Source organism: Lithobates pipiens, unplaced genomic scaffold (assembly GCF_037356315.1).
Source record: "Lithobates pipiens isolate NorthernLeopardFrog02 unplaced genomic scaffold, aLitPip1_a1.2 Scaffold_19, whole genome shotgun sequence".
Lineage (NCBI taxonomy): Eukaryota > Metazoa > Chordata > Amphibia > Anura > Ranidae > Lithobates > Lithobates pipiens.
In genome coordinates, this window is record NW_027507764.1 from 333,191,991 (window position 1) to 333,218,257 (window position 26,267).

Genomic DNA, 26,267 nt, shown 5'->3' on the forward strand with positions numbered 1-26,267 from the left:
GCGGGGGTAAAAGCGCCCCGCTAGAGGCCAAAATGCGCCGCAAATCCGATGGTAAAACACTGCTAATGGGTGGCATGGTGTGAAAGGGGTCTTACAGTCCAAGGAACATGGCCACTGGGGGAATTCAAGCTCCCTATCAACATCTTGGGGCTCAAAGCACTCCCCTCGACCCTGCAGCACTGGATCCTCTTTCTGAAGTGACTCAGTCAGGGTACAGTCAATGTCACAATTGTGGTATACATCCACAATCAAAGGACTCAATGCGTGGGGTAGGGTTACACATGACTGGACTTTCTGGCAGACTAGGTCCAACGGTCTTCCCGACGGACCTTTCCGAACGAACGGACTTGCCCACAAACGAACGGACAAGTCTGTTTGAAAGTCCGTTCATTTTGAACGTGATGTAAGCCGGGACTAAAAAAGAAAGTCCAGTAGCCAGTAGCTTCCTTGCGTCGTATTTGGTCCTTCGGACCAGCATACAGGCGACCGGTTTTCCCGATGGGAATTGAGTCTGTCGGACAGATTGTGGAAACATGTTCTATTTTTAAGTCTGTCGGATTTTTTATGTGAAAAATGATCGGATTAGCCCACACGCGATCGGATTGTCCTGGACTGATTTACTTCGGTTTGTGTGTGCATGCTATGCTTTATACTTTGCTGAAATACTTGTAAAAAGTAGCACTGAGTATTCTTTTTATTATCTCAGAATGACTGCTGCATTATTTCTTTGTTTACGTCTTCCAACAGTTATGTTCCTGTGAAAAGCTCATCCGTTGATGCTGTTCACATCTCTCGTCCTGAACAAAACGGAACAGACTGGAGGAAGAATGATTGTAGGGACCCTCAGCACCCTTTGCGCTATATAAATGATAGATACCAGGTAAGAACATTAATGATCAGTATCGAAGCTTAAAGTGGTGGTGCCACCAAAAAATAAAAAAGTGTTTAAAAATCTTAAAATTGGAAAAAAAAAATTGATAAAAAAAAAAAGTTTTACTCACCTCTAAATACCTGTTGCTAGGGGGTCCCTCGTAGTCTGCCTTCTTCCTTGCCCGCGCTGGTGACATCACTTCCCTTCGCGCCACACAGTCATCTGGGACCTGTCATGTGTCCCAGATAACTGTGCGGCGTATCACGGCGCCGCTCGCACATGTGCAGTGGGTGCCCGGCTGTGAAGCCACAGCCGAGTGCCCACAGTACGAATGACGGTGCCGCGAGCGGAGCGGGGAACAAGGGGGGCTTCGTTCCCCTGCATCGCTGGACCCTGGGACAGGTAAGTGTCCGATTATTAAAAGTCACCAGCTGCAGTATTTGTAGCTGCTGACTTTTAATTTTTTTTTTAGGGGCACCCCACTTTTATGGAAACATGAACAGATTCTGAACATTCAAGTTATGTTCATTAACTTGCCAAATGGTAAAATAGGATTTTATTACTTACCATACCCTTGAAGTACATTGAAAAACTGACAGGCGGACGGATTGACCGTGTGAAAGAGGCCTAAGGGTTTTCAACCACTTCAAGGTTTAATTGCTCCATAGTGCCTGCAGCTGTATGTCACGGGGGTCTTTTAAAATCAAATTAAATTTTTATATTCTTTTTTTAATATAACTTCAGATAGATCAGGAAAATATTAGAACCCCTATCATTTTTTTTATGGCTGTCTGCGTCCCTTTTGGAAAGATTCAGACTCTCTAAGTTCTGGTAACCATTGCCACAAAGTCAGAAAGTGAGGAAAAAACCTTTTAAGGGCCAGTTGACACCAGATTCAGTTCAGTGTGCTTTTTTTTTTTTTTTTCTGCACAAAATGCATGCACAGTGTTTTCCATATGTTCCAATGGCTCTAGTTCACACCATGAAGTCAGATTCCGGTCAGTTTCTGCACAGGAAGCTGACTGCATGGTGTGAGCTAAAGCCATTGCTATACATGGAAAACATTGTGCATTCATTTAGTGCAGAAAAAAAGCACACAGAACTGCATCTGGTGTGAACTGGCCCTTACAGTTATTACCCAAACAAAACGTGAGGGTTAATCTGACAATGAGGACAACTAGTCTGGTGACAACTGTCTAAGCCCTTGTACACACGGTCGGACATTCCGACAGAAAATGTCTGATTGGACCTTGTTGTCGGATAATCCGACCGTGTGTGGGCTCCATCAGACTGTTTCCATCGGAATATCCGACCGAAAAAGTTTTAGAGTTGGGCTATTAAATTTTCCGACAACATGATCCGATCAGACTTTGTCAGATTGTTTGTAGAGAATTCCGATCGGACAAGGTGCCACGCATGCTCAGATCAAATTCCTAGCCCAAAGCTATTGGCTACTAGCCTGAACGTAGTCCCATCGTAACGAAATAACGTCATCCCGTTACGAACGATCGGATTTTCCGACAACTTTGTCCGACCATGTGTATGCAACACCGGTTTCGGACAAAATCCGACGGATTTTGTTGTCGGAATGTCCGACCGTGTGTACAAGGGCTAAGAGGAAATTCTCCTTACTTTTGTATAGAGTTCCTCTCTCTTCATATTACTCTTTTCATATTGTATTCTCTGATCAGAAGTAAAGGAAAAATCTCCTTAGGTAGACACAAAGCAAAAAAACTTACAAGGGTTTTGGATCATTCCTACCATATTCAAAACCAATAATAAAAAAAAAAAACTTTGTGTATATATACTTAAAGGAAGCCTTTTCTGTAGCCTGCTATTGCTATTTGCTATGTCGTCCATACTGCCCTTCTGTACACAGGTATGTTACCGTGCCAGATTGGGTCACGCTTGATACTTTCAAAATGAAAACTTCAACAAATACAATTTCCTGCTTTAACTAAATATTATGCAAAGCTTCTTTCCTTTTCTGTCCTAATTGTTACATGCTTTATTAGTTTGTAATCTGTAGTGGTGAACTGAATTTCTACACTGTAGTCTGATTTAGGACGAAACCTTTTTTTTAAAACTGCTCTGTTTTCTTAGCAGCGTACATTGGAAAAATGCAGCTCACGCTTAGTACGCCGGGAAAACACAGAAAGGTAGTGCCTTATTTTGTTACTTTTTTTTTTTTTTTTTAACAATAATTAAGTCAGTAAAGTCTATTACTACTGTAGTTCTGTTAGGTTACTTCTGCATTGTTTTCTATTTGTTGTGAAATGTGATGGTTTACAGTTTTCCAGTAGCCTGAGTTTTTATTTCCTTAACTGTAAACCTTTATTTTGTTGGCAAAAAGAGACACATCTTTTTATATTTGGGGTTCTTTAGTGACAGTTCTGGTTTCTGAGGCTTTTGTAAGTTTTTTTTTTTTTTCCCAAGTCTCCCAAAATACAGGGGGTGACGATCAGACCCTTATCCCAAAAAAGCTCACATATGGATTTGCATAAGTTTAATTCAAGGCACAGCACATGTCCAAATTGACCATTATGAACATTATGTTAATGAGAGTAAAAGGTAGCATTATAACGAGATGCATCTTTGTGGTGGAAGGAATGTTCAACAAAAATAATTGTGAAGTCACGCAAACGGGGGGTGGTGCTTGTTGCAAAGGAGGGGCAGCACGGCCAGGGCATAGCTGAAGTTTAAACTTTAGTTGGTTTTAGTACTGAGGGAGGCGGATGCAAAACTCAAGGTTGTTGCAAGACTGACATACCAACCTTTTAATTTGGTCGTCCCTTCTTCCATTATAATGGGATTCAGCTCAGCGGTCAAGTCTGTTACGTTAGGACCAGTTGTGGAACTCTTATGTCTGGGGATAAATCTTCCACTTGTAGAAATTAAAAATCTCAATAGACTTTGTTTGGCCACCTTAAATGTGTCAGGGATAACAGGAGGGAGGGTTTTGGGGCAATTTACACTGTTCACACTGGTACAAAAATTGCCAAAAATGTTGGATAAGTTTGCAGATCTGCCAGATATGAGGCATGGTGCTGGCCCCTCATCTCCAACACTTACTACACCCTAGGAAAGATTTTATGTAGGGTCATCCATGCTCAGGTGTAATGTTTTTTTTTTTCCCAGTCAGCTTTTATAATTTATTACATGTCTAAGTTGCAGGTATCTCTGAAAAAATATATAAATATTTTATTTTTCTGCATTGCCTCTCCGGTGCATTCTAACTTGAACTTTGTGCTTTAAATAGAAGTAATCAGAAAGTTGATGGTCGGTCGACATGTAGAACAAATGGGATTAAATCGTCTCAGAATATTCGGGTTGCTTCAGTGAAGGGTAAGTGCCATGTGTAAAATTAGACTTTTGTGAAATCTTACAAGTGCTATAGTAGAATTACAAATTTAGTAATGAAATGTAGCACTTATTATTATTATTATTATTATATATTTTTATCAAAATTAGACCACCATTTTTTTTTTTTTTTTTTTTTCTCTGTTTCCCGTTCTGGAGATTTCCGGTACTTATGATTGTGGCACTATGACAGGAGTTAGGCTAGGTTCACACATGTCCCGCTGTGGTTTTCAGTCCAGAGTCCGGTGCAGTTTTGTTCACCAGTTCAAATGCAACTTTCTACTTGAATTCCTACCTAAACCATACTCGAAATCTCCTAGGACCCTTTTAGGCTCAATTTACATCTATGCATGTTACTTTTGAGCGTTTCTGCAGTGCTTTTTGCTGCGCGTTTTTACTTTTTTTTTTTTTTTTTTTTTTTCCTTCATTCACTGTATATAGCTGGTTGCTAAGGAGGCCTTATCAATGGATGAGTCATCAGTTGTCAACCAGCTAAGAAAAAACACCCCTACACATTCACCAAAAAAGCAGTGAAATGAGGGAAAAAAAAAAAAACCAAGAGCCGGTTTTTGACCTTTATGTCCTTTATGAACCATTTACCGCGAACCGTCATCCTTATATGTCGGTATTTTGACTAGAATATCATCTGGGTTATGGCAGTAGATAGCTACCAAAACCCAGGTATTTTCTGAAACAGCGGGCGCACCACTTTAGATAAAAGTGGTCTCCGACGGATTCCTCGCAAGATAAATTTTATCAGCGGCAGGAGAGGGACCCATCCCTCTCCCGCCACGTTATGGTCGTCTCCACCGCTTACCAGACCCAACTGTAGTGGTAGAGACTATCCTATCCTTTCCCCTCAGAGGCAGTGAGTCGAGTGAGGGAATGATGGGTCCCCACTTGACTCAATGAAGTTGGATGACGGAAGCGACGTCCAACATCACTTTTTTTTATTTTATTTTTTTATTGCATTTAAGTGTAAATGTGAGATCTGAGGTCTTTTTCAAAAACGGGCACAAAAATGCATTGATGTGAACTGGTTCCATAGGAACCCATGTTTAAATAAAATAAAATTAACAATTCCCTGCATTTCTCCAAGAAGCGCATTATTGTGAATCAAGCCTTGGACCGCGGCCACCCTGGACATGTGTGAATGAATGGCTCCAATGAAAGCAAGTCCAATTCACATGCTATGCGAATCTGATGTGGTTAAAAATGCATCCAATTTGCATATATGTGAACCGAGTCTTAAGGGGGAAATCTCCAGTGGGGACACAGGAAGCAAAAAAAGAGAAAAAAAAAACTAGTCTTTCCAAAACTTTAAAAAAATTGGCGACATGTATACTAAAGGGACAAGTACCATATTGGCTGCTTTTTGAATACCTATGTTACATATTTATAGTCACAATCAGGTTGAAATAAGACACAGGCTCATCCAATGTGTGATATAAGAAAGAGGTTTATAATCGGCAGAAATGTCCCTCCTTTTAGAATGCTCTCAGCATTGCTGTCTTGTGCAGGCCATTGACTTTGTCAAAAAATCTGGAAGCTATTTCTTTTAAAAAATATTAAACGGACAATGAGCTTTAAATGATACCAAGTAGAAAAACTCTGGAGAAGACAATTATGTACAATTTTAATAAAATTCTAGCCAGCAAGTTAACTGGTGCATTTGTTTTAAGCTTATGAGATTTGACATATTTATGTTTGGCACAAACCTCTCATAAAGTGCAGCACACCAACGTCTTTTATTGTATGAGTTTTTCACTTGTCAACCCCAACCCACTCACTGACTCAACCTCAACATTACTTCTAGAATGGAAAAAAATCAACATGGTTTTTCAAAATACATTCAGATAAAAATCCTAAAAAGTCTTTATTGCATAAGTAATCACCTCATTTGCTATGAACACTTTTTAAATAAGGGGTGGTGCAATCATTTGCCTGTGGAGTCCATCTGTGTGTAATTGCAATTATATGGTTGTGTACTGATTATATAGCAAACACTTAAAGTGGAATAAACCCATCGATTTAAACCGTTAAAAAAAAAAAAGGCATGCCGGGAATGCTAACTGCACATTGGCTGTGCTCTCCGCCAAACTATCAAACCATCCAATGGCTGGTGTCATAACGAATCGCATGTGCATCACCATAGCTGTTGAAGATTAAACAGAGGCAAAGATGGCAGCTTCCTTGGCTGAAAACGATAGGGGAGTTTACTTCCACTTTAAATTCTGATTCTAAAAGGCTCCAGAATTTGTTAAATGTACCCAAACAAATTCTAATAGTAAGACCAAGGAGGAGAATATGGTTCTGTTAAAAGAAGAAGCAAGCTTTTTAAAATTTTTTAACTACTTGCCGACTAGCCGCCATCATTATACAGCGGCAGCTTGGCTCCCCTGTGCGAATCGTCGTAGCTGTATGGTGGCCACTTTAAGGGGTATAGGGGGGATGTGCGGCATGACGTAGGAGCCTATGCGCATACCCGGCAGCTGCGATGTCCGCCGGCCACCCGAGATCTCTCCTCAGAGAGCCAGAATGGGGATCTGTCAGTGTAAACCAGGGGTCTCAAACTAGCAGCCCTCCAGCTGTTGCAAAACTACAAGTCCCATCATGCCTCTGCCTGATGGAGTCATGCTTTTAACTGTCAGCCTTGCAATGGGACTTGTAGTTTTGCAACTGCTGGAGGGCCACAAGATTGAGACCCCTGGTGTAAACGGACAGATCCCAGTTCTGACAGGGGAGGATAGAGAGGGAGATCTTCTCTCTCTCTCTCTCTCTCTCTCTCTCTCTCTCTCTCTCTCTGTCTCTGTCTCTGTCTCTGTCTCTGTCTCTGTCTCTGTCTCTGTCTCTGTCTCTGTCTCTGTCTCTGTCTCTGTCTCTGTCTCTGTCTCTGTCTCTGTCTCTGTCTCTGTCTCTGTCTCTCTGTCTCTCTGTCTCTCTGTCTCTCTGTCTCTGTCTCTGTCTCTGTCTCTGTCTCTGTCTCTGTCTCTCTCTCTCTCTCTCTCTCGTACACTGCCCCCACAGTTGAACACCTCCCTAGGGAACACTTACTCCTTGATCGCCCCCTAGTGTTAACTCCTTCCCTGTCAGTGACGTTTATATAGTAATCAGTGGCTATCTTTAGCTCTGATCGCTGTATAAATGTCAGTGGTCCCAAAAATTGTCAAGTGTCCAATCTGTCCACTGCAATGTCGCTGCTAAAAATTGCTGAACACCCCCATTACTAGTAAAAAAAATATATATTTAAAATGCCAAAAATATATCCCCTATTTTGTAGATGCTATAAAACTTTTGCAACTGCAGAGGTAATCAAATACCACTAAAAGAAAGCTATATTTGTAGGGAAAAAAAGGATGTCCATTTTGTTTGGGTACAGCATCGCAGGACCGTGCAATTGTCAGTTAAAGCGACGCAGTGCTGTATTGCAAAAAATGGCCTGGCCATTAAGGGGCCAAATCTTCTGGTCCTTTAAGTGGTTAATGAATGAACATAAAATAGATGTGATTTTTGTACTTAACCATGAAATGTATTTCTCTTATATTCACCGACCGACACAGCTCCTCTTAGCCATTGGGTTGTTATGCCCACCACTAGGAGAATACTAGGCATTAGTTGTTACACAACACTCAGAACTCTTTAGTTCCACCCAGGGGACGGTCCCTTGGGCAACAACCCTCCAGCCTGCCATGCAGTCACCCCTTTTATTTTGCCTAGTGAAGGAGAAGGACCTAGGAACCCTGCGGGCCCATCGGTTTGTGTTTTTTTGTTTTGTTTTGTTTTGTTTTGTTTTTGTTTTGTTTGTTTGTTTTTCTCTGCAGAAGCATGACTTTTTGCGCAAGATCCCGTGATCTGCTGTGAACAGCTGGCTGGGTGACAGGCTGGCTATTCTTATCCTTGTAGTCTCCCCAGTCCGGCCATCGAGCGTCTGCGGGCCGCAGCTACGCGCTAGGCAGGCCACGGCGAAACCTCAGCTCCAGAGGTGGTTGTTGAGCTTTTATGCTCCGGGGCATACATATGACCGGGCTACTGATGTCTGCGTCACAGTATGCCGGGCCAGCAGCCACCCTGTACTGATCAGTGAGTGGGTCTTTGATGGAATGTCTCCCAGCTCTTCAGGACTGGTAAGTACAGCTCTCCCTGCCTCGGTGGGGCTGAGCAGCTGGGCATTCCCTGGGAGGTCGATTCGAGGGTCCCTCACCTCCCACGCGTCTCTTCCTGTTCCTTTCCCCCTCCCTGGGGGGATGCTGCTGAGCGTTGTGTGTGTGTGTGTGTGTGTGTGTGTGTCTATGCAGGGGCTCTCTGGAGGGGCTCCCACCTGGGGGGGTTGCCCTGGCTAGCTGTGTCCTGGGTCCTGTTTTTCATGCCCCTGGAAGGTGTCTGTGAGGCCATGCTGGTGTCCTGCGCAGCACTGTGCTCACCGCCATTGTTTTCTCCCTGTACCTCATGGAGCTGCTTTCGGCGGCCATTTTAGGTGTGGGCAAAGGCAGCATGCTCTTCTGGGCTTCAGCGGCCATTTTCCTAGTTATTGTTCCTATACAGGACATCGCCGGCCATTTTCTTGAAGCCTGAACACTTTTTTTTTTTTTTTGTGTTCTCTAGCGGCAGCATGTGCTCACAGCCATTTTCCCTGTGCTTTATGTCCTTGTGCTGGATGCTAGGTGGCCATTTTCTTGAAGCCTGAGCACACTTCAGAGCGGTTTTAGCGCCATTTGCAGCTGCTTCCACCGACACAGCACTGTTTCCTCTGCACCTGGGAGCCAACATGGACTACAGGCACTACTTGCTGGATAGCGCAGAACTCCTCAGGGTGGTGAGTCCGGCGAGAAAGAGCCCCTCAGCCAGCGGCAGTAAGGAGGGTGGGACTGTCAGTGTCCTAAGTCCCCTTTGGGTGGCAGACAGGGTAGGGTCAGCATGGCTTCAGAAACTGGTGTTTCTTCCCCCGAAATCCAGGCAATTGCAACCGGTTCGCCTGCGGACTGCGCAGTGCCCATGGACACCCTGGCGGCCGTTCTCAATTCATTCGTTGCCAAGATGGAGGCGGCACATGGGGAAAAAGGGGGAGAGCTCTGACGGGTCCTGCTTAAGCTGGTGACCCCTGCTCTGTCTTGTCAGATGACGCTGACAAGGACAGTGAGGATGAGTCCCCATCCGGGTCCGTGCGCGACAAAGCGCTTGTTGGAGCACTTGTCACAGCTGTGCATGATACCCTGAAGATTCAGGAGCCAGCAGATCCCTCCGCTGATGTAGCGGTCCCCTTTGGGTCCCGCAAGCCAGCACGTTCACCTTAGGTGTTCCCTTATCTGACTTATTTTGACAAGTTCACCCGCAACTGACTTTTTCAGTCCCCAAATCCATGTCGTTACCCCTTTAAGGAAAGCCTTCTCAAGAAATGGTCGACTCCTCTGTAAAGTAACTATGATCCTGGTAGAGGGGACTTCTGCATTTTAGGACCCCACGGACAGGGAGGCCGTGGCAGTGGCTCGTTCCTTGTTTAAGGTTGTGGGGTCAGGCATGCGACCAGTACTGGCATCTGCACTTGTGTCGCAGACACTGAGTGGGCAAAACTGTTGCACCGTGAATTGGGAGAGCAACAGGCTTCCAGACCAACTAGTGCAAGGCCTTAAGTACGTTTGTGACGCAGCCCTGGATACTCTCCCTCTGTTATCCAGGGCTTCAGTGTCAGCAGTGGTGCTGAGGTGCCTGATTTGGTTAAAATGCTGGTCTGCGGACCAGGCATCCAAAAAAGCCCTGACAGATCTTCCCTTCCTTGGCGACCGGCTCTTTGGATGACATTATTAAAAATGCCACTGGTGGGAAGAGTACCCTTCTCCCACAGACCAGGAAGGCTAAGGAGCCACGCCGCAGGCAAGGGCCCCCTTTTTTTCCCGCTCACAAACGGCTTTTTCGTCCGTCCAGAGCTTCGGTTAAACGTCCCAGGACAATCACGGAAGGACAAAAGCTTCCCTGGAACCGCAAGCCTGTGAACAAAAGTGCTACCACATGAAGGTTTGCCCCCACCCATGTCTCGGGTGGGGGGGTCACCTTCTGGAGTTTGCAGCCTGGCGGGCCTCCCCTGTCTGCGTGGAACTAGCAGACCAATTAGTGCAAGGCCTTAAGTACGTCTGTGATGCGGCCCTGGATACGCTCCCTCTGTTATCCAGGGCTTCAGTGTCAGCTGTGGTGCTGAGGCGCCTGATTTGGCTAAAATGCTGGTCTGCTGACCAGGCATCCAAGAAAAAGCCCTGACGGATCTTCCTTTCCTTTGCGACTGGCTCTTTGGAGCCTCATTGGATGACATTATTAAAAATGCCACTGGTGGTAAGAGTACTCTACTCCCACAGGCCAGGAAGGCTAAGGAGCCACGCCGCAGGCAAGGGCCCTCTTTTTCCGCTCACAAGCGGCTTTTTCGTCCGCCTGGTGCTTCGACAAAATGTCCCCAGCTGGACAGGACGCCCACGGACGGTCAAAAACGTCCCTGGAGCCACAAGCCTGCGAACAAAAGTGCTACCGCATGAAGGTTTGCCCCCACCGCCTTCGGGAGTTTGCAGCCCGGTGGTCTTCCCGGTTATCCGACCAATGGGTCTGCGATCTGATTTCCTCTGGCTACAAGATAGTGTCTCTCTTGGCCGCCAAACAGATTCTTCCCTTCCAGCATACCCATATCCCCGGCTCACCGGGAGACCCTCTTGGGGGCAGTAAGGGACCTGCTGAGTCACGGGGTGGTTGTACCGGTTCCGGAATCGGAACGCTTCCAGGGTTCTACTCAAATCTGTTTGTAGGGGTACGTCCAATCTTGGACCTAAAAGTCCTCAATCACTTTGGGAAAGTGCAGAGGTTCAGAATCAGTTAGTTCGCTCAGTAGTCGCTGCACTCCATCAAGGGGACTCCCTGGCGTCCTTAGACATCCAGGATGCGTACCTGCACATACCCATATGTCTTCGGCATCAAAAGTTTCTGCGCTTTGCAGTCGGGGAAGCCCACTACCAGTTTGTGGCTCTTCCTTTTGGTCTGGCATTAGCCCCCCCGAGTCTTTACCAAGGTATTGGCTTCAGTTTTGGCGTTGCAGCGGCAACGTGGGATCGCGATCATGAGATACCTAGATGATCTCCTCCTGAGGGCATCATCCGCCTTAAAATTAGAGGAGGATGTGGCGATCACCATGCAGACCCTGCAAGAGTTTGGGTGGCTGTTGAACCTAATTAAGTCGGTCATTGTACCGACCCAGCATCTGGAGTACTTGGGCTTGCTGCTGGACTCCAGCGAAGCGAGAGTTTTTTTCTCCCTTCAGACAAACTGCAGACTCTCAGATCCGTGGTAAAACTGCTGAGGAACCGCATGTGGTCTTCGCTCTGCTTCTGCATGTGAGTCCTGGGACTCATGGTAGCCTTCTTCGAGGCAGTACCATATGCCCAGTTCTACACGAGTCCTGCAGAAGGAGCTTTTGACAAAATGGGACAAATCTCAGTTGTCCCTCGATCGACAGATCCAGGTGAGCCAGTCAGATTCACTGATCTGGTGGCTGAGGTCCCCGGTGATTCAGTCCAGGAAGTCGTTCCTACCTCCTGAAGTGGACAGTGATCACAATGGACGCCAGCCTATTCGGCTGGGGTGGAGTGATGGGGGTTGTCGGCTCAGGGCCTCTGGTCGGCAGAAGAATCCAAATTTCCGATCAATGTGCTCAAACTAAGAGCAATCAGGCTGTGCCTCCACATAGTCAATGAGACTTCAGGGGAGTACGATCAGGATCCAGTTAGACAACGCCATGGCCGTGGCATACGTCAATCACCAAGGGGGAACAAGAAGTTCCTGCGCCACACATACTTTGGTGGGCAGAGCGACACGTACCGGCCCTGTCAGCCATTTACATCCTGGGAGTGGAGAACTGGCAGGCGGACTATCTGAGTTGCCAGATGCTGGACCCAGGAGAATGGGCGTTCCATCCGGAGGTATTCGGGCTACTGTGCATGAGGTGAGGCACCCCAGACTTGGATCTTCTGGCCTCCCGTCTCAATCAGAAGGTGCCAAGATTTGTGTCCAGGACAAGAGATCTGTGGGCAGATGCGTCAGACGCGCTGGTAGCTCCGTGGGATCAGTACCAGCTGATCTACGCCTTTCCTCCACTGAAACTGTTACCACATCTGCTTCGCAGAGTGGAATTCGAGGGGATCCCAGTAATTCTGATTGCCCCAGATTGGCCTCAATGTCCTTGGTACGCAGACTTAGTGCACCTGGTGGCGGACACCCCATGGCAACTGCTGTTATGAGAGGACCTTCTGCCTCAAGGTCAAACTCTCCACCCTGCTTTACCATCACTGGCTTTAACGGCATGGCTATTGAGAGCCAGGTGTTGAGGATTGGGGTCTGTCAGACTCGGTGATCCCAACTATGTTGAGGCCGCAGAAATCTTTTTCTCAGAAGATAGATCATCGTACCTGGAAGGCTTGCATCTCCATGTGTGAGGAGACAGCCTGGCATCCGCACTCCTTTTCTATATCCAGGATCCTGCTGTTTCTTCAGCGAGGAGTAGACCAGAAATTGGCGTTAAGCGCCATTAAGGGGCAAATATCAGCGTTGGCTGTCTTTTTTTCAGTGACCCCTGGCGTCTCACTCATTAGTGAGTACCTTTGTTCAGGGGGTGCGACATGTAGTCCCTCCGGTGCATCCACTGTTACCCTTGTGGGATCTGAGCCTGGTGTTATCGGCGCTTCAAAAACCGCCGTTTGAAAATATCAGGGAGATTCCCCTGTTGACTTTCCCAGAAAGTTGTCTTTCTGGTGGCCATCACATCGGCCAGGAGGGTTTTGGAACTGGTTGCTTTGTCCTGCAAGTCGCCTTATCTGGTTATCCACAAGGATAAGGTGGTGTTGCGTCCGCAACAGTCTTTTCTACCGAAGGAGGTCTCTGCTTTTCATATCAGTGAGGACATTCATTGTATTACCATCTTTGGATCCTAAGCCAAAGCACCCTAAGGAAGTGGCCCTTCACGCTCTGGGCGTGGTTCGGGCTCTAAAGGTGTATTTGTCTGCTACTGCTCCCTTTCAGAAGTCAGACTCGCTGTTTGTTTCGGTGGCTGGTCCAAAGAAAGGCATGGCGGTCTCGTCTGCCACCATTTCCAGGTGTATCAGACAGATTGTAGTACAAGCCTATGCCTTGAAGGGGCAGGTACCTCCCTTTCTGGTCAGGGCCCACTCTACAAGGGCAATCAGAACGTCTTGGACCTTCCGACAACAAGCGTCTGTCGCTCAGGTGTGTAAAGCAGTGGCCTGGTCATCTGTCCACATGTTTAGCAAGTTCTGCAAGGTAGACATTAGTGCATCGGCTGATGCCTGTTTTGGCTGCAAAGTTTTGCAGGCGGCCGTATAGTTGCAATTGAATATGCGGTATATTTTATTTTTCCTGATTTTTTTCGATTAAAAATGCAGAACCGTTAAGTTAAGGCACTGTTGCATTACGTTCCGCAGTTTGGTGTGGTTGTGGGTAGTCACTCCTGTTCAGGGTACCCTGGTTTTGTGGTGGTTTTCTCCAGGCAATATTGTTTTGTTTTTTTGTGGGTAAAGTTTCACTAGTTCCCACTTGCTATGGTGGATGAAGTTTCTATGCTGTTTTCCCACCCCTCGTTCGGCACTGCTTGGGGACGTCCCAATGGCTAAGAGAGGAGCTGTATCGGTCGTTGACTATAAGAGAAAATAGGATTTTTTGTAGTCACCATAAAATCCTTTTCTCTGTAATTCACCAACCGACACAGCACCCGCCCCTCCTTTTTCTCTTTACGTTATACTGCTTGTTGACGTACTAATGACTACATGGCAGGCTGTAGGGTTGTTGCCCAAGGGACCATCCCCTGGGTGGAACTAAAGAGTTCTGAGTGTTATGTAACAACTAATGCCTAGTATTCTCCTAGTGGTGGGCATAACAACCCAATGGCTAAGAGAGGAGCTGTGTCGGTCGGTGAATTACAGAGAAATGGATTTTACGGTAAGTACAAAAATCCTATTTTCTTGTAGTTCGTTGAGGGACACAAGTTCTGTGCATATACTCTTGGTACTGCTTTTTCACCAAATTGAGAAACCGCAAAGTCAGTTTATTAAGTAGATTGCTTTATCCAGTGATCTCTCCAGCCTTTTAGCACATATTCGGCCATATTTACAAGAGAACTCCCAGCTGTATCTACAGATACAGTAGTGTTAGCAGCAGGCTGAGCATGGTGGCACGTTGGGCAGTAGATTAGCAGTTTATAATCCTTAAGAAAATAAATATCCCAATACCAGTAAGAAGAAAATCCACAAAAAAAAGTTGCGCAGCTCCCACTAAAATGTACAGTCACAACACAGAAAATAGAATGAGCAATGAAAGGCAGTGAAGCACTCCAATTACTATAATAAACATGCAATAGTAATCAATGCGCAAACACATTCAATGTGTAATCACATCCGTGCCAAAACAAACAGTCCTTACTAGGTAAATACAGTGAATAAACCTATAAATCAGTGTAGAGAGAAGAAAAACTTGCTTAATGCAAAGAGTCCTAAAAAAGCCCCACACTCTTTATGTGAATCACAGCAAAACTTCCATGCAGTGAACACAAATATAATGGTAGATCAGCAATCCTGTGAAATCTTCACTTGTCACACAAGTGAGCATTAAAATATGTGGCCTCACCTCCAGTGGTGGACCTCGCTGGTAAATGACTAGGTCTCCTATTGCTTTAAGAGATCAACTGCAAAGCTCTTATTGTCCACACAGGGCTCATATGTTCATATAGAAGCACATGGAAAGCTTCATAAGTGTACCATGTTGTAAAAAAAATTGCTTAGAAAGTAATCCACTCGCATGTACACAATGCACACAGGCATATCATAAAAGCAGCCTCAGTACTGCTATTGTAAACCAGCAAGCAGATCCTAATACCGTCCCGCCCACTTGATGTGTTGCATCCTTCCAGGCTTTAACAAAGGTAGGTAAAGACGCTCTTAACTTGTGGAGGCAAAAACATTATCGTAGCAGCCAATAACTGACTGCTTTTTTACCTGGAAGTAAGAAGCCAGCAAGGAATCCAATACAAACAATGCTGGTCGCTTAATCCTCCAGAATCCAATACTGTTAACAAAAAGGTATAAAATACAAAGATTTATGGATGCCAGCAAACTGTCAGGAATATAATAAGCTAACACCACCAATGTCTTTACACTTCCAGGTACTATATATGGCAGATAATTTAAAATATATGTATACACCATTATGGTACAACAAATGATAAATTAAAAAATAAACAAATGGGCATATAAAATAGAGATAAGATATCAAAATATGTAATTGAGTATATAGAATATATATTATAGGGATAGAGATGTATATCTCAAAAACGTATACGCAAGTTTTAGGCAGGTGTGAAGAAATGCTGTAAAGTAAGAATGCTTCCAAAAATCTATATTTTTAATTGTTTGTTTTTATCAATTTACTAAATGGAAAGTGAGCGACCAGAAGAAAAATCTAATATTTGGTATGACTACCTTTTTGGCTTCAAATCAGCATCAATTCTTCTAAGTAAACCTGCACACATTTTTTGAAGGAACTCTGCAGGTAGTTTGTTCCAAACCTCTTGGAACTAATCACAGATCTTTGGATGTAGGCTGGCTCAAATCATTCAGTCTCTTCATATAATCCCAGACAGGCTCAATAATGTTGAGATCAGGGCTCTGTAGGGGCCAAAGCATCACATCCAGGACTCTGTTATTCTTCACACTGAAGATGGTTCTTAATGACATTTGCTGTATGTTTGGGATTGTTGTCCTTCTGCAGAATACATTTTGGGCCACTCACACACACTGCCCTGATGGTATGGCAGGATGGATAAGTATCTGTATTTCTCAGTATTGAGAACACCACTATTGATCGGGCAATGCTGAGGACCGTAGACAGTGGCCGGTCAAGGAAACTTAAAGTGGATGTAAACCTGATTCATGAAATTTGAGCTTGGCACATATATCTGCAGTGTTTTGTTATCTCTCTTCAAAGCACTATGTCCCATAGCTGTCTCCTTCTCCATTCTTCTGTTATCAGCCTGATCACTCCTGACAAGTTCTACAGCGCATCTGATAAAGGCAGCCTGAGTTTTGTGTTGGGGAGGATGCTATAAATAGATTAGCACTGAGCTGAACGATTCAACGAACAGAGCTGAACGTCTCTACCTATGAGGGGGGGGGGGGGGGGGGTGCCTTTCCTCCAATCAGCTGTCTTCGCTGTATGCCCAGACTTCACTGCAGTGCTAACCAGGAAGAGAAAATCTCCTAACACCTTTTTTAAACAGTATATAAATATGAAGACAGCAGATATACATGTAAACTTATATAGGAGGATTTGATTCATCCCTGTGTATCATCTGAGGGTGTTCACTTCACTGGGTATATGTGAGGATTTACATCCACTTTAATGCAGTAGGTGAAAGACTCATCATGCTTGCTTCCCACCACCACTGAACTGACTGAAGCCATTGACCCAGGTACACCCATATATCTGGAGAAGTCTGGCCAGAAGTAATCTTCCTGGAAGGAAAAAGCCATACCTCAGATGTGCAAACAAGGCTAAGCGACTTAACTTTGCATGAAAACATAGGGACTGAGGTACATAAAATGACAGCAGGTGCTGTGGACAGTCAAAATTTGGCTGTAGCAGGAGGCAATTTGTTAGCTGAAGGGCTGGGGAGCAGTACAATAATTAAATGTCTTCAGGCAACAGTGAAGCATGGTGGAGGTTCCTTGCAAGTTTGGGGCTGCATTTCTGCAAATGGAAGTGGAGATTTTGTCAGGATCAATGGTGTCCTCAATGCTAAAAAAAAAAAAAAATACAGGCAGATATGTATCCATCGTGGCATACCATCAGGGAGGCGTGTGATTGGCCCCAAATTGATTCTGCAGCAAGGAGTCCTATAAGTGATGGTTTGACCCCCACAGAGCCTTGAGCTGAGCATTGAGTCTGTCTGGGATTACATCAAGAGACAGGATTTGATGCAGCCTACGTCTACAGAAGATCTGTAGTTAGTTCTCCAAGATGTTTGGAACAACCTACCTGCCAAGTTCCTTCAAACACTGTGCGCAAGTGTAACTAGAACAATTGGTGCTGTTTTCAAGGCAAAAGGTGATTTTTGATTTGAATTTCTCTTCATTTACTTTTTAATTTGTTAAAGTGGGAGTAAGAGTAAACATCATTGGTTCTTTTCTACCTATTGGGTAAACCTATAGTAAGGCTTAACTATAGGTACAGTAAATATCTCCATTTAGGAGACATTTACCGGTGCATGCGTTCTGAAGGAACGGCATACCGATGCCATTCTTTCAGAGCCCTGTGCCATTACCAGCAACTCCAGCATGCATACATGGGAGTGACGTCATCGCGGATTGTCCCTTCAAAGGATTAGGGCCTGTGAACCCAGAAGGAAGATCGTGTATAGATGGAAGCGCATCACTGGAGGGCTTTGTTTTAAGGTAAGTTTTTACATAATGCAAACCAGCACATAACATTGCCGGATGTTTTTTTTTTTTTTTTTTAGAGAGTTTACAACCGCCTTAAGGTAAATTAACATTAAGAGCGGTTTCACACTGCTGTGCTGTGGTTTGGCTGCAGCGCAGGTATACCGGCAAGTTGCATTTGATTAACCTGTGGTTATCCATAGACGTTGCATTATGTCTTGCACTTTTGACACGTTTTTTTGAATGCGCACCTAAGATGCAGCATGCAGGACTTTTGGTGTGCATTTAGAAAACACACCAAATTGTGGGACCTAATAGTCTAAAGGAAAACCACTGGGACACCCACGCTGCAGCTCAGCAGTGTGAAACGACCATTAAAGAAATGGCAGTCTTCAAATTCTATTAGGTACTGCAATGTACCTCAGCCACTTTTTTCAGGCACAATAGCTGGGACCTGTAGATGGATGCCATCCATACACTGCTCTCATCTCCTCATGCCACCACCAATCTGCTCTTGACAGATGCAGAATAGAAGTTACCCTTTGTCAATAACTATAGTTAGGCTTTTTCACATAATTTTTTTTTTATCCAATAAAGTTTTATTCAAATTTTCACGTAATTTTAGTGATCGGTAATTCAACTTTAAAGAATACAAATTCAAATCCAACTTCAAATGATGGCTTTTTTGTTCTTTGTAATTATTTTGATTTAGTCAACTGTCAATCAATTTATTTCTATGGGCCAAAATATTTGAAAGAACATTTCTCTGTCTCTTGTTTTTAGATCCAACACTGGAAGTTGGGTCAGGGCATGAAACGTGTGGAGAGACCTCTTCTGAGAGTTACAGTTCCCCACCTAGTCCCCGCCATAACAGGAGGGAGAGCTTTGAAAGTGAAGAAGAGAAAGACAGAGGTTGGCACCAAAAGGGGCAGCTTGTATAAATGGATTTGGTGTAATACTGGAGTACAGTTGGGCTTAGCGCTTATATTGCAGACTTGGGGGTCAATATTGAAAAACAGCATTTTTGTATATATTTTTGGTTAACCTATTGTTACAGCATTAAAGATAGTAACACAGGCAGTTTTGTTGGTACAATCTTGCTACTAATAATCTGTTAGTGATTGATCGTTATACATAAGAAATAGTGAAGTGTAGCATGTAGGAACAATTAACCACTAATGATCACATAATGCTCTAAATTTGTGTGTCCAGTTTCTTTACGTTCACCTATGGCTAGTGATTACTGATGAATTTAGTAGCATGATTGAACTAACAAATTGCCTATAGGCACCCAGTATTAAGCAAACTGAAGCTTGCAGAATGAATTTTTTTTTTTTTTTTTTTTTTTTTATATTACTTTGATGAATGGTACAGACAGCCACTGTAAACATGGGCTTTATTGTATCTTTATTGCCAAATTCGTCTTCTGTATCATCCTTCAAATTAGACCTTGACTGTATTCAGCACTCAGTGGTTTCATGCCTGTATTTAGGTAATGAAGTCCGTTAATTCGATAGGTTGAGTTCTTTCTTCCCTTAATGGCTTCCTTTTGGAATGTTAATTTATTTTCTTTGTATCCTTTTTCCTTCTCCTCTTTCCTACCTCTTTAAATCTGCACTTTTAAACAAATTTAAATTATTATTTATTATAGATATTTATATAATGCCAAACTATTTTTGCAGTGCTTTACATATATATTTTACATTCACATCAGTCCCTGCCCCCCCAGGAGCATAGAATCTGAAGTCCCTAACTCCCATTCATACATACACATACACATACTAGAGCCAATTTAGACAGGAGCTAGATAACTTACCAGCATGTCTTTGGAATGTGGGAGGAAACCCACACAGGCACAGGTAGATCATGCAAATTCCAGACAGGTAGTGCTGTGGCTGGGCTTTGAACTGACAACCCTAATTTTTTAAGCTAAAAAAATAAAGCATTTAAAAAATATATATTTTCAAATGGACTACACAATTATCTGTCAAGTCTAAGTGACTGGGAAGTCATGGTTGTTGCTAAACTAGCCATTGCTTCTGTAGCACTCCTTCCTAAAACAGTCATTAGGGGACACAGGTTTGATTTTTTTTTTTTGTGTGTCTTATGACTTCAAGGTAACACTTTCTCCATAAAAGCATCTTGAAGTGGTTCTAAAGTCAAAAACTGTTTTTCTACTTTAATGCATCCCCTGCCTTAAAGTGGAGTTCCACCTTTGGGGGGGGGGGGATTAAGTCAGCAGCTACAATTACTGTAGCTGCTGACTTTTACTATATGGACACTTACCTGTTATTGGATGTTCGGATCAACTGGTGTAGCCGTCGCCCTTCCAGGTAAGGGAACCGGGCTGAAGCCTTTTGGCTTCACGCCCAGTTCCCTTCTACACATGCGGAGCTCGCTGTGCTTTCTGATTGGCCCGGTCTCCTGGAAGTGGGGAAGGGGACTGGTCAAAAACAGGTCTCCGCTCCCCCTGAAAGGTGCCAAATGTGACAGGGAGGAACCAATTAAGCAGAAGTTCCACTTTTGGGTGGAACTGTCAGCTTTAAGGTAACAAATGTCCAACTACTTGTTCCTATGCCTCCCACCCCCTCCCAACACACACACGCACGCGCTTACACTTACTTACCTGGGTCTTTTCTCGATCCAGTGCTGTGCCTGTCTGTGGCCCTGCCCTGGGGAACATGGCTATTGATGAACACAGCCCGGCTTGGGAGCCTGCCCGCACAGGTGCCCCCTTAGCACACAGCATGCTGAGTGTGCACTCCTTTAGGAGGGGCTCCAGAAGAGGAGGTGAGAGACCACTCCAATATTTTTGCACAGAGCAGGAAGGTATAACATGTTTTTTATTTAAAAAAGAGCCTTTAGAACCACTTTAAGGTGTAGCCAGCTGCAGCCTCTTGCTGGTTAGGCAATGCTGCTGGCCGTACCTAAGCATGCACAGGATGCTGACAAGTTATTTTGGAATATCATGTTTTTAATGTACAGCGAGTTGCCTCACTCAAACTACTTCAGGTTTATACACTGCCATTGTGGATTGTTTGTTCCATCCACCGTACCAAAAGGTAATCGTTCACCCACGACATAGTAATGGTTTAGAAATTCTGAACCCATATTACTTTTTGAGGCTGGGTTCACACTTGAAACAGATGCGGCTGACGGCAGGGGTCCGATGCATCCCTGTTCTCCGTTTTCAGGGACGAATCAAGCCCGACTTATTGCCTGAATTCAGACCTGAAACAGAGCCAAAGACGCACAGAACCCTTGTGCTTGCTTGAGCCGGTCACAATCTCCTGTTCGAAATGGATGCGGAGAAACCCGCATCCAATTCGCACTAGTGTGAACCCAGCTTAAATGTAAACATGTCACAGACCCAAATTAATTGAAAATAAGCACATGATAATTAGAGGTGCCAGCACTCCACTTTACTTTAAGATCAGCTGAGGTTTACTTTTCAGATCACAGTTAAAAATAAATTTACTTGGTTTTCCATTTGTTTGTTAATTCTCATAGTATCATTACTTATAAAATAAGATATAACTGCAGACTTCTTTAGTTTAACATCCTATTCTCAATTTTTCCCAGTTTAATTTCTGTTTTATATTTTTCTTTTAACAGATACAGACAGCAATTCAGAGGATTCTGGCAAACATGTCGCAGGATTCCCAACATTTGCTTCAGTAAATACATCATCAGCCAAGTTATCTGACCACCTTACTAGTAATGAAAGTATTGATTCCTTGAATAGTCGCACCTTTACACAGTTTCAAACTCTTTTACCTACATTGCACTGCATGATGCCAACTAACCTAGAGAAGATGGAACCTGGGCATCCACTTCCGACAGAAGGAAAAACTCTGGGTATGATAGTTAGCCCAGTTTCTATGCCCCCTGTGAGGGAGCTGATTCACCAGAGTTCCCTTGGAATTGGTGTTGCCACTGTAGCCTCTGCCATAGGGGAACCAGGGAAGTGCATTGATATACTGACGCCCCCAATGCCTGTCCCTTCCACTTTTCTTCCAAGGAACTGCTCGCCTAGTAGCCCCGCTTTGCAAATGCCAGTTCAAAGGCTAAAAATACCTACTCAGGGGTCAGTGGAGGCCTGTACGGTTAATGGATCAACACAGACTAATATGGGTTTGGGAACTGCCAATGCTGGATTTATTTCAATTCACAACCATGGAGGCTTTACAGCTTCTCCTGTGACTGCTTCAGAACCCCTCAGTAAAACTATTTCACAAGTAGCAAGTCTTAATCAGGTAGTGCCTCATCTGGATGGAAATTTGGGGATTGCATCTCCGGCTGCCAATGTGAAGTTGGTTCTTTCAGGCACTAACTTGACCCCAGCACCTTCAACAATCCCGTACCAACTTCCTGGACCATCACTTCCAAGTGGAGTGTTACCTACACCTAACACCAATGTGCTGAATGCTGCTGCCCCTGCTGCTCAGCCAGCTAATAATTGTATAGGTCAGGTGCAATCTGCCGTTCCTCTCACTGTTCCTACCCATAGCCCTGGTCCTGCACCCAGTCCAAGCCCTGCATTGACACACAGTACTGCACAGAGTGATAGCACTTCTTTTATTAGTGCTGCAGTTGGTAATACTAGCACAAATGGGACGCTTTTATCACCACAGCAAATGAGCACTGGGACATGTGGCTCTTGTGGACGTAGATGCGGTTGTGGAGTACCGATGGGAAATTACTATTATCCTAATCCAGTCCCTGGACAGATGTTCACTCGAGTTCCGTTTCCCTTTCCTATGCCATCAATCTGCAATAGCACCTACCTCAACCAAGCACACCAGAGCAATGGAACACACTATCCTGTCTTCCTGCATCAGCCTCCCTATACCAATGGACTAATGCATGAACCTGTGCTTGGTGGCCAGGCCAATTATGGAATGCAGCAGATGGCAGGGTTTGCTAGGTTGTACCCAATTTACCCAGCAACCAATGTAGTAGGCAACGCTAATGGATCAGTGGCTAAGAAAAATGGCAATATCTCATGCTTCAACTGTGGGGTAGCTGGTCATTATGCACAGGACTGTAAGCAACCACCTATGGAGGCCAATCAGCAAGGTAATCGTGATACTTCCCAGAGGACTTGTTTCTAAATTTTCTTGTTTCTTCTGTTCCAACATGATTGGTATTTGGGTGTGTGTGTGCGCGCGCACGCGTGTGTGTCCTGTTTTCCCACTTTGCTGGCTGCAATGGTGTAGACCATTCTAACGAATCATTCTGACCATTGGCTAAAGAACGAAAACAAAGCTAGTAAAGTCCCTCTGTCATTGTTTTGTATTTTGTGTGTCTAATAATTTAAAACTCCTGTGCCTCTGTAACTCCATGTCTGTCTGTTGTATTGAAACTTTATAATGTGTAACTTGTGTAGCCAAGAAAATAAGAAGAAATTAAGAGAATATTTGGGGATGTAAAAAAACTGCCCCTGCACCCCCCCTCCACCCCCCACCCCCCATGAGAAGTAAGCAATTTTATTAAGTTTAAAGCTGTTTAATGGGTCTCCACTATGTATTACTATAGCAACTGTGATGCTCAATCACCCACTGAAAAAGTGCCTTTTTGATTTTGTGCTTCTTTACCCCCATAAATATTTTGTTGAACTTTTCTAGTTTGTAAACATTGACTCAGAAGTTCTCTTTCCTGTTTTAGGCACTTTCAGGCTGAGGTATGCACCTCTCCTTAATCCCTCTCATGATTCTTTGGATTCTGCTGACTGACACCAGTCCACAAAAAATTATTACATGTACGTTGAATCTACTTGTAACGTTACCATATGGAAAATTCACTTTCCTTTTCATGATGGGTTTAGGAGCTAGAATGTTTACAACTTCAAGATGATGAGACGCCCATTATTGTGCCATGAATTGTGTACCTCGAACTGAAGAAGTGTACATAGCATGCCTGTTTAAATAGGCCAAAGCCCTACATGAAGAACAGTGGCTCAATAACGTGCCTAGGATGGTTGGATGTACAGTGTGCTGGAAACCGAAATGAAGAGGAAACCTAATGTTTTGCAAAAGATGTAAATGTTCCTGACATTTCAATGACCTGTACCTTTGTTCATTTCTGTGACTTATCTTTGAATCTGTGATGCATCTTCTGTCTATCAGTGTCTGATTGTGTAAAGCTCTCAGCTGTAGATTCAAGTCACAGCAGAGGTTTGGTGTTTAACAGGAAGACAGAAGTTTGATTTTGCAATTGTATTGAAGATACTTTTTCTTCACCCTTCTGAGTTTTATTTATTGGGTAAAACCATGCCTATAAAACATAAGAGCTAACACCTCCAAGTCAAAAGCTAGAGAAGTATCTGAATATTTTGTTTCAGATGACGACTTGGAAGACCTCTCATAACAAGTTATCTTATTGATGATGCATAGACCCCCCTTTGCATCTGCTGTTATGTTAACTGCAACAGTTTGAAGTTTGATTGATAAGTATTTTTATTTTCTAGAAAACAAAATAACCTATGTATAGGTTTTCTTTAAACTTATCTGACTGCTATTATATTTAGACAGAACTGTTCTGTCTATGCAGTCAGGCTGTGGGTTATCCTTGGGGCAGAACACAGTGGTGCCTCTGCAAGGCATATCCAGGCCTAATTTATTTAACACTTAAGACGAATTACAGTATTTAAGTACGAGAAGTTTCAGTCATTTATTTTGAAGACTATTCTTGTTAATTGGCAAGAGTAGCAGATTTAACTATTTAATTGCTCTGTTTATCAAATCTACCACTGACCATATCTCATAATGTGAAGATGATTATTTTTATGTTCTTTAAGGGTGATTTTAAGGTGGTATTTTTATATGTCAGTTGTCTAAACTGAAAACTGCAACATGCATGGTCCATGTTAGTCTGAAAATTGCTCTATCAGTATGTGGGAGAAAGTACCCTGCCCTATCATACAAGTGCTATTTACAGCAAAAGCTAAATGCCACATCTTCGTGAACACACACTTTTATGATGGAGTATGGTGTTATTCCCATGTATGCCCATTTTTTAATTGCTGAAGCAATGATCAGATTAAAGGAAACCTGTAGTGATCAAAAAATAGGAGCTGCCTTCCTAAAATGCCAGTTGCCTGGCTGTTTCTGGTTTCCATGTCTTTTAAATGTCCCAGAACTATCATGCAGAAATGAAAGTTGGAGTACAGTCAAAAGTCTGTGATGAAAGGTTATGAAGCCATTGAATTAGCACGAAGACCAGGTTACTAGAAATTTCAAAAGGTGAGGTCAGTAATGGCAGCCTTCATGTTTCTCACAGTACTGGTTTTTCTTTAATGTGAGGAAACATATTGTGGTCTTCACTGAATAAATTCAGTGTGCAAAGACACTATTCTGTCCTTGCCCTTAGAGTCAGTGTCATGTCATAAGACATTTGCTGCTGTTTTACAGTTTATATATATATTTTTTAAAAAGCCAATATATGCACTACAATTTCTTGATTCCAGGTAATGCTTGACATACCTTTTGTGCACTGAGGTTATCTGGGAGATAGGTGTGTATTCTGTGTCAAACAGCAGCCATTTACCAGCATTATATTACTGTTTTTTTATTTTCCTTTTGTGCATTCCTCTAACTTCCATCCGCTGGAGAAGTTGTGGGGTGTTTTTTTTTTTTTTTTTTTTTTTTTTTTTAGGTCCTAATTATATTCTTTCAGAACAGGTAAATGTAGGCTTATTGAAAACATTTAAAATGGAAATATGGTGACTAAGACCATAGAGAATTTTTTTAAAACTATAAAATCTTATTGCAAAAAGTTGGTTCATGAATTTCAAAACTTGAAAAAAAAAAAAAATATATATATAGATGATATCTTGATTTAAACTATTTTGTCCTTCCCAGCTATACTGCATCAACATATGATGTTTGAGGATGGCAAAATGTATAGTTGACATAAGAAAAGTTCACAAAAAAAGCTTTAATTTAAGAGGAAGAAGAAAATCTTATAAATATTTTATTTGATCTAGGTATTTTGGATATGATTGAACACAGTGAAGGTGTAGTGCAAGTTTCCTCTTCGGTTAGATTAAGCAGCAAGGATTAAAGCAGCAAAAAGGAGATAGGAGGATTCTACAATACTTCAAGAGTGAGGTGTTACCTTCTCTTTATTTGTATGTTTACCATATTCTTTGATATTTCAATTGTTATGTACTGGAAAGGTTACTTATATTTCTAGAACAGATTTTGAATTTTATGCAAACTTATTTCCTTGAATTAACAGCAATAAAAAAAACAGGAAAGCATTTTGCGCAAGTCTCCTAATTAATTTATATTTTGAATGTTGATCTGTAACCAGTCATTAGACTTGGGGGATGGAATCACATAATATAGTGCTTTACATGTAAATGCTTTATATATTTAAAAAAAAGGTTATGTGTTAAAAATATATACAGGTGGCTCTTCATATTGGCCTTCTCAAATCTAACCTCAACAGCAGGCTGGGTTAGGGATGGTGAGCACTATAAGGCTGGGGCCCCAAAATTTCCAGGCAAAGGGCCAGTTTACTTTCCTTCAGACTTTAGGAGGGCTGGATTGTGACTACTGGGT

The 26,267-nt window shown here is 43.3% G+C and overlaps 1 protein-coding gene across 5 annotated transcripts in view; it reads left to right on the top strand.

The window, feature by feature from the left end:
• Positions 1-25,963, top strand: part of ZCCHC2 (zinc finger CCHC-type containing 2) — a 111,850-nt gene extending 85,887 nt beyond the window's left edge. Inside the window, exons 9-14 of one of the 5 annotated variants that reach the window (XM_077492060.1) lie at positions 748-880; positions 2,975-3,030; positions 4,131-4,216; positions 18,484-18,612; positions 21,316-22,779; positions 23,368-25,963. In XM_077492060.1, the coding sequence (XP_077348186.1) occupies positions 748-880; positions 2,975-3,030; positions 4,131-4,216; positions 18,484-18,612; positions 21,316-22,779; positions 23,368-23,435 (1,936 nt within the window). In that variant the 3' untranslated portion in view covers positions 23,436-25,963. Of the gene's footprint in view, positions 1-747; positions 881-2,974; positions 3,031-4,130; positions 4,217-18,483; positions 18,613-21,315 lie in introns of all 5 variants that reach the window. The other 4 variants (XM_077492062.1, XM_077492063.1, XM_077492064.1 and 1 more) reach the window with 4 other exon arrangements.
• Positions 25,964-26,267: the final 304 nt, after the last annotated feature.